This window comes from Pararge aegeria, chromosome 12 (assembly GCF_905163445.1).
Source record: "Pararge aegeria chromosome 12, ilParAegt1.1, whole genome shotgun sequence".
In the NCBI taxonomy this organism is placed as follows: Eukaryota; Metazoa; Arthropoda; class Insecta; order Lepidoptera; family Nymphalidae; genus Pararge; species Pararge aegeria.
Window position 1 is genome coordinate 1,250,502 of NC_053191.1, and position 12,022 is coordinate 1,262,523.

A 12,022-nucleotide genomic window follows, 5' to 3' on the forward strand; every position below is an offset into this window, starting at 1 on the left:
ATAAAATATCAGCGTCAGCGTAAATAATAAAGTCAATAAGCTTAGCATGGTTTATGTTGATCTTTAACGTTAAACTCGTTCCAATTATTTATTATTGACAGACCGATTTGGAATGTTGCTCTATAGGGAACTAATAAAAAAAACGATGAAACTTATTACTAAATTTTTAACATACTATTGCATTGGCTTTCAAGCGTCCTTACCTAATACTCTTTATTTAAAAGTAACATCTAATTGGTCCACTCGGGAAATCTTTTCAGGTATTCAGAAGTAATGGTGGAATATAGGACTTACATAAATACATACGAGAGACCCTGATAAACGCTGATGAACCCTGATAAACTTTTTTTAGGCACCATTATTGATAACAACCTCCGTTGCCACGCCTACGACTTAAAGAGCCATGCAAAATTAAAAAAAAACGGTTAAAAGAAATGACAATATACGGGGTAAAAGTGATGGCAGCCGATGAGACGATTTTTGTTATCTAAGATTGACGGAGCAAGCAGATGACTCATCTGATAACAAAAAAAAAATTCAAAAAAAAATTTCCAAATTCATTAATTTCAAGTAGGCCTAATATAAGCACTTTTGAAACGTCAAGTCTGTCTGTGTGTAGTGACTCTACCGCCGGTTCGGAAGGCAGATTCTACCGAGAAGAAGCCGGCAAGAAACTCAGCAGTTGCTCTTTTCCAATATCAACAATTTACATTTTACATTTTAAAATTCATTTTTCTATCTTGTGAGAGCTGAAAGCGGAGCCGGATGCTTCCAAGCAACCTTGTCATTAAGAACATCAACAACCATGTCAAGTGGAAACCATTGTATATAGCCTGAGCAAAAAATCGTAGGGCATGCATGGAACATTAGGTGACCTATCAATTATCATTGACAGACCAAGCCGTGTTTAGGCCGTATTCTACCACGCTGGCGAAGTGCAGGTTGGGAGACTTCACACGCCGTTATTAAGTTATTTAGAACTCTCAGGCATGCACTTTCCTCACGATGTTTTCCTTCACCGCTTAAAGCAAGTGATATTTAAATTGTTTAAATTGAAAACGCATATAACTCCGCAAAGTCAGTGGTGCGTGCCGGGGCTCGAACTTGGTCTCCACGAATGGAAAGCCGAAGTCTTACCCACTATGCTATCACCGCTTGGAAATGTTTTAGGGCGTATCTTTGTTAGTTATAAAAAGTCAAGAACTTACTGCCTTCTCCACTCATAACCAAGTCATACAGCGTGCCAACAAGATTCATAAATAGTAGTACAGCGACGACGCCAAGTAGAATACGCTGCGGTATGTCCATTCCGAGCTCTTTGACCCTTAGATCCTCGTGCTTCTTGCAGGAAGAGCTCTCCAACGAGGCGCGGAGGCCAGATGACAGGGCGTGCTGCTCGATGCATCGTTCGAAGCGAAGCGTCGTATTCGACTCCTTGGATGGGCAGCGCGATGACAGACAGTAGCCTCGATGGACTAGCGTGCGGTCGAAGTTCTGAGGGTCTGAAGAGTATTCCTGGATAAAGAAATTGCCCGTTTAATTAATCAGTCTTCTGTTCTAGAATTATCACTAACAAGTAATATTAATTCTTAACTTTCACACACTACACTAAACTAATCGCCGTGCACATTGGATTAAGCCCGTAAAGGTCAAAGACAAATATTTCTTTACTCAAATAGGCACATAGATGGCACTTTTGATGCGTTGATTACATACAAAATGTGTACATAGTAGTGAGTAGTGATGGTGGTAACTACATTCGTAAACTTAAAACTAAAGCTACGAGGGTTACAAAAACGAACTGGTCTAAGAAGAAGCCAAACGAACTTAGCCGGGTGAATGACAATGTGAGATGGTGATAACAAATCATCATCTCACATTGTCATTTGAAAATATTAAAGAAGCAACCTGGTTAGAGCAATAGTTCACACTCAAGTTTTTTTTATCGTTGAATTAATCTTTTATTAGATCATAGTTCCCTACTAATTCAAACAATGTAATAGTGTCAATCGTGACATTGTAATATGGACTTTTGAAAAACTAGATCGAGAACTGCAATGTTTCCGATGCAATGAATCTAGTAAGATGGCGCTACAGTCGCTTTAAGAAGAGCCGTAGCTTAATTGGTTAAAGCACTCCGGCCCAATTTATAAAATTGATCCAAGTGTAGGTAAAAACACTAATAAAAATTATAGAATAATATATCTGATAATTTCACTCCATAGTTGGAAATGCCAGCCTTTTGACCAAAAAGGCAGTTAGACCTAAGATGATGCAATAATAGCTCACCTTAATAAAGTTATAGGCGGCATTGGGTTTGTCGGCGGACAGGCGAAAGGTCCCGACGCAATAGAGGCCGTCTCGAGGTACCAGACAGCGCTCGTAGCTATCCAGGTGAAACAGCCTCGGCTGTCGGAACTGGTCTTCTTCTGCAACAATACAATCGTTCAAAGTTTAAAGAAATCATGTAATTAACGAATTCCAGGTATTGGCGGGCGATGGAGAGAGCTATAATGTCCCTACGTGATCAAATCACAGAAATACCGACATAGCTCAACGAGTTGCGAATCTTAAATGGCAATGGGCGGGGCACATATCTCGTAGATCCAATAGACACAAGGTGCTGAAAGAGCGATCTCGGACCAATGAACGCGGCGTTGGTATATCCCTGACTCCCTGACGAGGCGCATAACGGATGAAATCTAGCAAGCCGCTGGAGCTAAGCGGTACATAACCGTGGTATTTGGCACTGCATACAAAATACCTATGTCCAGAGGTTGGCATGATGATTGAGTTGAAACTCTGCACTGTAAAGTGCAATTTTGGCAGACCCTCACAAGGTGATAAGACGTCACCAATTAAATCGCAGGGAGTCGCTGTTTACATGCGCTTTAACAGCGAGAGATTTGAAAGTTTGGGAGGGAGCAAGTTCAGCAGTGAACGTCTATCCGTTGAAATAATGATTATAGTTTATGGTACCTACATGATAGTTCGGAGATAGATCCGTAGAAAAACCAGAGTTACTGACATAGGTCAACGGGTCGCGAAACTAAAGTGGCAATGGGCTTGGCACATAGTTCGAATGAGGGATAGGCGTTGAGGTCCGAAGGTGCTGGAATGGCAGCCCCGCACTTATAAATGCAGCGTTGGTCGACCCCCGACGAGGTGGACGGACGACATTAGCCGCTGGATTCAAGCGGCACAAAACCGTGGAATTTGGAACTCCCAAAAGACCTTTGTCTAGCAGTGAACGTCTATCGGTTGATATGATGACTTGTAAGTAATGGTGTTTCAGGTTTATAGGGCTGTATAAGTACTGATATCCTTTTCACAATATCCCTATGGAAAACGACATCGAACTTTTAAGACCTCTCAATTCAATTCCTGCGAGTATCCATGGTCTTCTTGTACAACGATACAATTCTTCTTAATAGAAAATTAAGAAAAACGCTTTAAATTTGATGCAGGCTTTTTGAAGACCTTCCTGGCGTAGCGTTGAGCGCTTTGGTCTACGTATTTAGTGCGACGTTCTCCTTGTTACCAAACTAGATGGCGCCACAAGTATTTACATCGCGATATCGAAGTTTTCATAAACGAAGGTCATATAATATATATTCTTGAGCACAACGAGGTGGTCTATTTTGGCAAATATTGCAAAATTTATTTTGTGCGTCCAGTACGCCTTTTTTTAATTATTAACAATATTTGTCAACATTTATTAGCTGATTTTATGACTTAAACTCGCACTGGCCACGCCTTCTAAAACATTAAGATTCGAAGATCCTTCAGGCAGACAGGTTTGCTCACGATGTTTTCCTGCACCGAAAATATAACTCAAATTAGGATAACGAAAAGTAAGATCGGTTGTAAATGTTATCATAATAAATAATATAATTCTACAATAAACTACCAATTGACATCTTGGAGATGTCTCTTAAAAAGTTCAAAGTTTGTATTAAACGTAAGCTTATAGTATAAAGGACTACGTAATCGATAAAAAAGCTTGTGTGTAAATTATTGCTCTAACCAGGTGGCTCTTCTAATAATTTAAAATTACATGGTGATAACAAAAAAACAAATCGGCTTAGTTTGTTGTTGGCTTCTTCTTAGACCAGGAGCGTTTGGAACCCTCGTAGCTTTAGTTTTAAGTTTACGAATGTGGTTATCGCCATCATCTCACTACCGTGTAATTCTTATGTACGCATCAAAAGTGCCACCTATGGGCCTACTTGAATAAAGATATTTTTGACTTTGACTTTGAAATGAAGGGCGTGTGAAGTCTACCAATCCGCTCTTGGCCAGAGGACCGTACCCTGTCTGCCGTTAAAGATTAATAAGGATGACTATAAGTTAAAATTTCACTTACAAATTTATCATTGATAGCAGTCTTAATAATGAAGTTGTAAACGTTTATTATCAATTAACTATTGCTTAATTGTATATAAGAATTGATGTAATACGTATTGTTAATTTTAAACGTTTAATATTAATTAAATATCACTTAATCGCTACTGTATAATATTGCATGTTATCGGGCGGAATTGGTTATAATAAGTATCATTGTTTCGTTTACATTCTAAGTTAAAATAAATGCTCTTTTGTAAACAAACCGCCCGAGTTCGTATTTACGAGTAGGTAATAAGTTTTTTCGAAAGTGGTTTTAATATTTATTAATAGTATTGTTGTATGTGTAGTCTGGCTTATGTATTAGTATGTAGTTATTCGTATGTATGTTTTTAACAGTGTACCCCACATTTTCTTTTTCTTTTTAGTTTTCCAAATGCTAAGGTTGGCAGAGATCGGTACTACGCGATAAGGCTGCCTTTTGCATCCTACTTTTTTGATTTTCTTGACGTGATCTGGAGATATAATTAAATAAATAAATATACTACGACAATACACACATCGCCACCTAGCCCCAAAGTAAGCGTAGCGTGGCTCGTGGTACTAAGATGACTGACGAATATCTTCTATATATATAAAAGAGAAAGTGTGTGGGTATGTTCCGTATAGGCTCCGAAACGGCTGGACTGATTTCAATGAAACTTTCAGGGAATCTCCGGATTGACCAGGCGAGTAATCCTGTAAAGTTTGGACGATCGGAGCACTCCTATTTTTGAACTGTCAAACTGTCAAATACAGCTCTTATTTACTATGATGATATTCTATTGTTGGGTGAACATGGGTGTAGATAATGATCTTCACCCGCTCGAGAAGAGAATAGAGGAGAATGAATACGGACAGAAATAAATGATTTAATTTCGAAAAAAGATATATATGTTTCTCTTGGCCATATTCGTTTGATGGCCTTAAATAAAATGTTTTTTTAGTTTTTATTAATTACATAAAATATAATTATATCACCATCAACTCCACTCAGTGGCGTGCACTTCATAAATGCATAAAAGCACTGCCTACCCTAAAATTGATATACCTATAGCTCAGGATGCAAAATTAATATGTAAACATCAAAATACGCCTTTTATAAGCTTATTTGAATAATTCAATTCAAAAATTCTAATTGGCAAGACAAAGTTATTATTATTTTTTTTTAATCCATCCTAGTAAGTGGTTAGGATGTGATGAGGAAACAGATGAATTTACATACAAACAGTCATACATCTGCTATGAATAAAACCCTTCCGTAATCAGGTAATTAAGAAGGCGGGCATAATTTATGGGAGGGTGTAATAAAAGTCGGTATGCTAATATTATTTGTGTTAGATGCTGTTTTAGGATTGATTGAATTAAATCGATACTCTTGTATGACCAGTTTCAAATTAAATTTCCTATCCCATTATAAAAACTGGTCAAGTGAGCGTTACAACACGCATATCGACTTTATTAGTATAGCTAACCAAGAAAGTAATTTTGCCAATTATAATATTGATTGGGATTCTCCATATACCTTTGCATTCATCACATCCACCCATAACTGGCCCACTACAGAGCACGGGTCCCCTCCCATAATGAGAAGGGGTTAAAGCCGTAGTCCCCACGCTGGCCATGTTGGCGGTTTGGTGGACTCCACACACCTTTGAGAGCTCGCGGCACGTCTTTGTCGGCATTGCAATTTATTATAATTGATTCAATCCTCAACTTATGAATTGTGCAGCTTTCACGGAATATACCAAATTAAGCTTATACTAAATTAATAATTCATCGTAAGGAATGTCATGGAATTCCGCAAAGTAAAGGCTGCTTCTATTTAATAGAAAAAAAAAATTAATTATGTATATTTTTTTAAACTTTACTTTTAAGTATCTTGATTCAATTCCGAGCTATGTGTTAAGTAACCGGTTAAGTAAAGATTATTCGAATATCATGACGTGAAAACGAGCGGAAATAATGATAACCGGTAAAAAAATTAAAACTATATTTACATTACAGCCGCTATTAAATATATTAAGCATGAAGCTATTTTGTTTTTATTATTTCAAGTATAATTTTTTGTAAACATCCCGGTACGTTCGCCGAGCCGCTTCGCGATCATCCGTTAGATAATAAAATAATAATAAATAAACTACGACAATACACACATCGCCTTCTAGCCCCAAAGTAAGCGTAGCTTGTGTTACGGGTACCAAAATGACTGACGAATATTTTTAAAAATAAATACTTAGAATATACATATAAACACCCAGTCACTGAAAAACATTCATGCTCATCACACAAACATTTTCCAGTTGTGGGAATCGAACCCACGGCCTTGGGCTAAGAAAGCAGGGTCGCTGCCCTCTGCACCAGTCGGCCGTCAAATTATAGAGAACTCTCAGGCATGTGTTTCCACAATGTTCTCCTTCACCCTTAAAGCAAGTGATATTTTAATTGATTAAAACGGCCATAACTTTAGCTTAACTAAAAGTTAGAGGTGCGTGCTGGGATTCAAACTTGGCCCCCTGAAGTGAAGTCAAAGTTTGAACCGCTGTTCAATAAAGAGGACGAAATAATCTTAGACATATCACGTGGGTCGTACTAGACCTGTAGGATACAAGCTATCTCTATTAAAGTTTCGTTTCGAATAAAAGCAGGCGTTACTTTGCGAAATGATATATTATGAAAATTAATAGGGTACATTGCCGAAGATCTGTTTGGTGCGGAGTATAAGGATTGAAGATACGAATTACACCATACAGATTCTCCTGCTTTTCACGGAATATATTAAACTAGCCGCAACTCTGCCCGCAACTTCGTCTGGGTGGACCTCAGAATTGTTGCAGTCCACCCAGACGAAAAGTGGTAGGAACCACGGGAACTATTTGAGAGATCGGTATAGAAAATACATGTCCTTTTCCATAGCATAGGTGACATGCGTACCATATTTCAAAGCTGTTTGCCCGCGGCTTAGCTCGTAAGCAATTTTTAAATTTTCCCTCGGGAAATACTTAAGGAATCGGGATAAAAGGTAGCCTATGTTCTTTTCCATGTCAAAGGCTACTTTCATACCAAATTTCGTCCGAATCCGTTCAGCCGTTTTTGCGTGATTGAGTAACAAACATCCACACTTTCTCATTTATATTAGTAGGAAAGTAGGATTAAACTTAATACTCATAATAGGTCAGTTTCCTTTTAGGATTCAGTCCTTGAATATTTCCGTATGCAATGCACATGAATTCGCATGTAAAATCTAGTGATAAAGACACCGGGAGGTATCTTTGCATCGTTCGATTCCATGTAAAACTGGAGTGTATCGATAATGCAGGCGTATTTATATCAAAATACCCACCAATTCCATGTCATGAACATTGGTTATGAATCAAATATAATTTTAATTATTTCTTGAAAACTAACTATGAACTAATAAATATTTAATTTAATAAAATAACTGGAAAATGTGAATTTATAGTTATCAAATGTTTAATTATTTACCCACTTTATAAAATTACTGTAGTTTACAACAATTCGATAGGAAATGAACACTAGAAAAAACGTAGCATACAAAGATGCGCAGGTAACAATTAATTGTTTCTGATTAGTTGTGAAACATCATTGTTCAGCGCTTCCCAGTTGCACCATGATCGTAACCTTGTGTTAACTGCACACGCCACTTGTAAGCGATTCTTTAACTAGATCAAGTTTTTATTATTATTATTAACATCGGTATGTCGATAATGTTTCGAGAGATGCAACACTTTACGCTGATGCACTATGCAATCAAGATAACTTAATCCGTACTAATATTATAAATACAATATTCAGCTCATAATTGACGAACCTGCAAGGCTAGTGCAGGCAGGAGACAAAAATTATATCCCCCGATAATATCCCCTGGCAAGGTATATAAATAAATAAATAAATATACTACGAAAATACACACACCGCCATCTAGCCCCAAAGTAAGCGTAGCTTGTGTTAAGGGTACTAAGATAACTGATGAACATTTTTTCAATGAATAATATACATAAATACTGATAAACACCCAGACACTGAAAAACATTCTTGTTCATCACACAAACATTTTCCAGTTGTGGCAATCGAACCCACGGCCTTGGACTCAGAAAGCAGGGTCGCTGCCCACTGCGCCAATCGGCCGTCGATTGTTAGATATAATTAACGCGTCCATGCTAAAGCACGGGAACTTTGAATAGGAAAAGTTTATCCCCGTTTTATTATTACACATATATTATTTGGTTACTATTGTATATATATATATATATATATATATATATATATATATATATATATATATATACTATTATATACCACTTGTGCGCCAATGTTCTTGATAAAGCTGTGGGAGAAGACATACTCCGTTATTTGTAAGTCTGGTGACCCAAGAGCTGACGCTTATTTAGGCCAACCGCTAAGTCTAGCAATTCAAAGGGGCAATAGCGCCAGCATTTTGGGTACCATGCCCATAAGTGAACAGTTGGACGGCTCATATTTGTTGTAAATATTAATTTTAGTTTGTAATTATTATTTCTTATAACTTAAAGTCTGATATGGGAGAAGATAAATTTTTATCTTTCGTTTTCTATTATAATATTTCGAATTACTTAAAGGATAAAAAAGCTTCATAGCTTAATATAAATTTACTGTTAGGTGATAACAAAAAAAAAATTACTAGGCTAAGTTTGTTGTGGGCTCTTCTTAACCAGGGCGCGTTTGGAACCCTCGTAGCTTTACGTAAAGTTATCACCATCTCCTTACAATTATGTAAAAATATTCGTATATGTATGAACGCTTCCGATGATGATATGAAGTGCCTGTGATACATGAATAAAGAAATTTTGAATTTGAATTTATCTTTTCCTCGGGGAGATATTTCTCTCGCCCATGCTAGCCGTGCTGATGGTAAACCATGGCCTTTAAACAATACAACACTTCACAGAGCATGCATGGGGCTCAGCCTGCAATATGCTCAATCCGCAGTGGGCCAGCGTGGTGGACTACGGCCTTAACCCTTTCTTTTCGTGGGGGAGACCCGTCCCCTATAGTGGGCCGGTGATGAGTTGATATGATGGTGATAACATTTACTGTGGTCTCGTCTTTTGTGACACAAACCTGCATCAAGAACTGGGGTCAGTTGTGGTGTGTCCAGTCAAACTGGAACAGATACCTTTGTTAAAACAGAACATACTTAACTGGTTCTTAAGGCATACAAAGATGGCATTATTGCTAAAGCGTTCTCTCCCAGATCACCTTCGCTGAGAGGTTATTAGAAGTTATCGAGTTGGTGCGGCGATGAAACCCCTAGCTTGTATTCCGAGAAGAGTAAGTGTGCGACACGCGGGTACTTCGATAGTAATTTAAATAAAAAACTACTTTTAAACATGACGATGTTTTCACTTATGATTAATTGTAATTATCAAAGTCTATTTTTATTATTTACGTTTACCTAATATGATTGCATTAAGTATTTCTGTTAATACAGTTGACATTGTATAGGTACTGTTTTGTTAATTACAGGATATGACAAAAGTTACATACAGCCTTTGAGGCAAAATTGTTTTTGAGATATTATATACACAAAATTCCTCTAATTAATGTAATTTTTACTATTTCAATATCCGCCAGAGATTATCACGCAATTCAAGGGTATGATTTGTACTTGGCTTTAAGTGTTTTAATAACCATATCAAATTTCAGCTTTTAACATTCGATGGTTTGCATTAAAGCATTTTTTTATTCATCATTAGGCCATTATCACTACAGGGCACGCGTCTCCTCATAGAATGAGAAGGGTTTAGGCCGTAGTCCACCACGCTGGCCAAGTGCGGATTGGTGGACTTCACACGCCTTGCAGAAAGTTATGGAGAACTCTCAAGCATGCAGGTTTCCTCACGATGTTTTCCTTCACCGTTTTTAAGCATGATATTTAAATTGCTTAAATTAAAAACGCACATAACTCCGCAAAGTTAGTAGTGCTTGCCGGGGCTCGAACTCGGTCTCCACGAAAGGAAAGCCGAAGCCCTACCCACTAGGCCATCACCGCTATTTAATTTTTTATCGCATATTATAAATCGAGCCAATTAAAACTTATATTGCGAGATTTGACCGCTAATGAGATACTTTTATATCTAACCAAACAGAACGTAGTAAAACTCACGTTTTTAAAGGCTTATTCTCTAACATTTTACTATATTAACTTATTGGCTTATTGACATATACGCGAAGGGCCTACAACCACTGTTTTTTTTTTTTTGACTGGGGAGAAGTCTCCTGATTACGAGATACGCGAATTGTAAATAATTAATTGGGTTATGTGGGATTTCTACCCACTAAAACCCCCTCGGTGGCCGGCCTCAGCACATGACATATACGCGAAGTGCCTACAACCACCTACGCCTCCAGTATTATAATGGTTTCAGAGTGTTGAAGAGGTAGCCGCGTTTCTGTAGCGCATCTCTGATGTTTGCTGAAGCTGGAAGAAATGATTTGTATCGTATTATGAGGAAAAGGGCAGCGTCAGTGATGAGCAGAATGCGCGGAAGCTCCAACGGTATTATGAATATGCTATCAAAAAACGAGAAAATCCATTTATGCACCCAGTGCTTGTTTTCTCAGTGCACTGTAGGTGGAACGTATGCCAAATAGCATACTGACAGCTTATAGGTTTTTTTAAGTAATGAAATTTTTAATTATTTTAATTTTCATTTAACATAATTTTTATGAAGCGGTGATAGCGCATTGGGTTGAAGCTCGCCTTAACTTACGGGGGACCGAGTTCGATTTCCGCACGCACTTCTATATTTTTTGAGTTACGAGCGTTTTAAGTAATTAAAATATCACTAGATTCAACGGTGAAGGACAACATCGTGAGGAAACCTGCATGCCTAAGAGCTCTTCATAATATTCTCAAAGGTGTGTGGAGTCCACCAATCCGCACTGGGCCAGCGTAGTTAACTAAGGCCCTAACCCCTTCTCATTATGGGAGAAGACCTGTGCCCGGGTCGGTAATGGGTTGATGTGCAGAAGATTATTTTGTATTAATGGATGTAATGCCTGCTGTAAATAAAGATTATTATTATTATATGGTATATGTCAGCCCATGCCCGGACAACGAAGACGAGAAAGGAGATCTCCGCGCGTCCCTCCGACCTCTAGCAAAAAAGGTTAGACTAGAACATATAAATATTTATGGGCACTTAAGTTTTATCGCCACAATACACTCCCTTACTTAGTATTTTGGTAATCCGTGATCAGTAACTAGATATGCCGTTCAGCTTCAACCGAGCAAAATAGGTACGGGTCGCGTACAGCTGTATAATCTGCATTCTGCAACCTTCCTAAATAAATCAGATGCCAGATATTAAGTAAAGATATTAAAGGTAAAAAATATTTTGAAAGCAGTTGCATTGCTTTCAAAATATTTTTACAAACGAGGTGAAACTGAAATAAAATGTCTTGCTCTTGGAGCTTTGCTCACGTAAACATTGCCTTTGCAAATTTTCGTTTTCAGAGAGGCTATGAATTTGTCCGCGGTAAATACACATTGTCTAATTACAAGTGTAAAGGTGGTTTGTCTTATTTTCCTTAAATAGTGATGGGTATTTAAAACTATTAACCAGATTTCAATGCC

General features: G+C 37.7%; 1 protein-coding gene across 1 annotated transcript in view; it reads right to left on the minus strand.

Annotated features, from left to right (window-relative positions):
* LOC120628326 (O-acyltransferase like protein-like) overlaps positions 1–12,022 on the minus strand; it is a 32,349-nt gene that overhangs the window by 12,737 nt on the left and 7,590 nt on the right. Inside the window, exons 2-3 of the mRNA XM_039896643.1 lie at positions 2,290–2,429; positions 1,209–1,515 (exon numbers count right to left, since the gene is read on the minus strand). Coding sequence (XP_039752577.1) covers positions 1,209–1,515; positions 2,290–2,429 — 447 coding nt within the window. The remainder of the gene's footprint in view (positions 1–1,208; positions 1,516–2,289; positions 2,430–12,022) is intronic.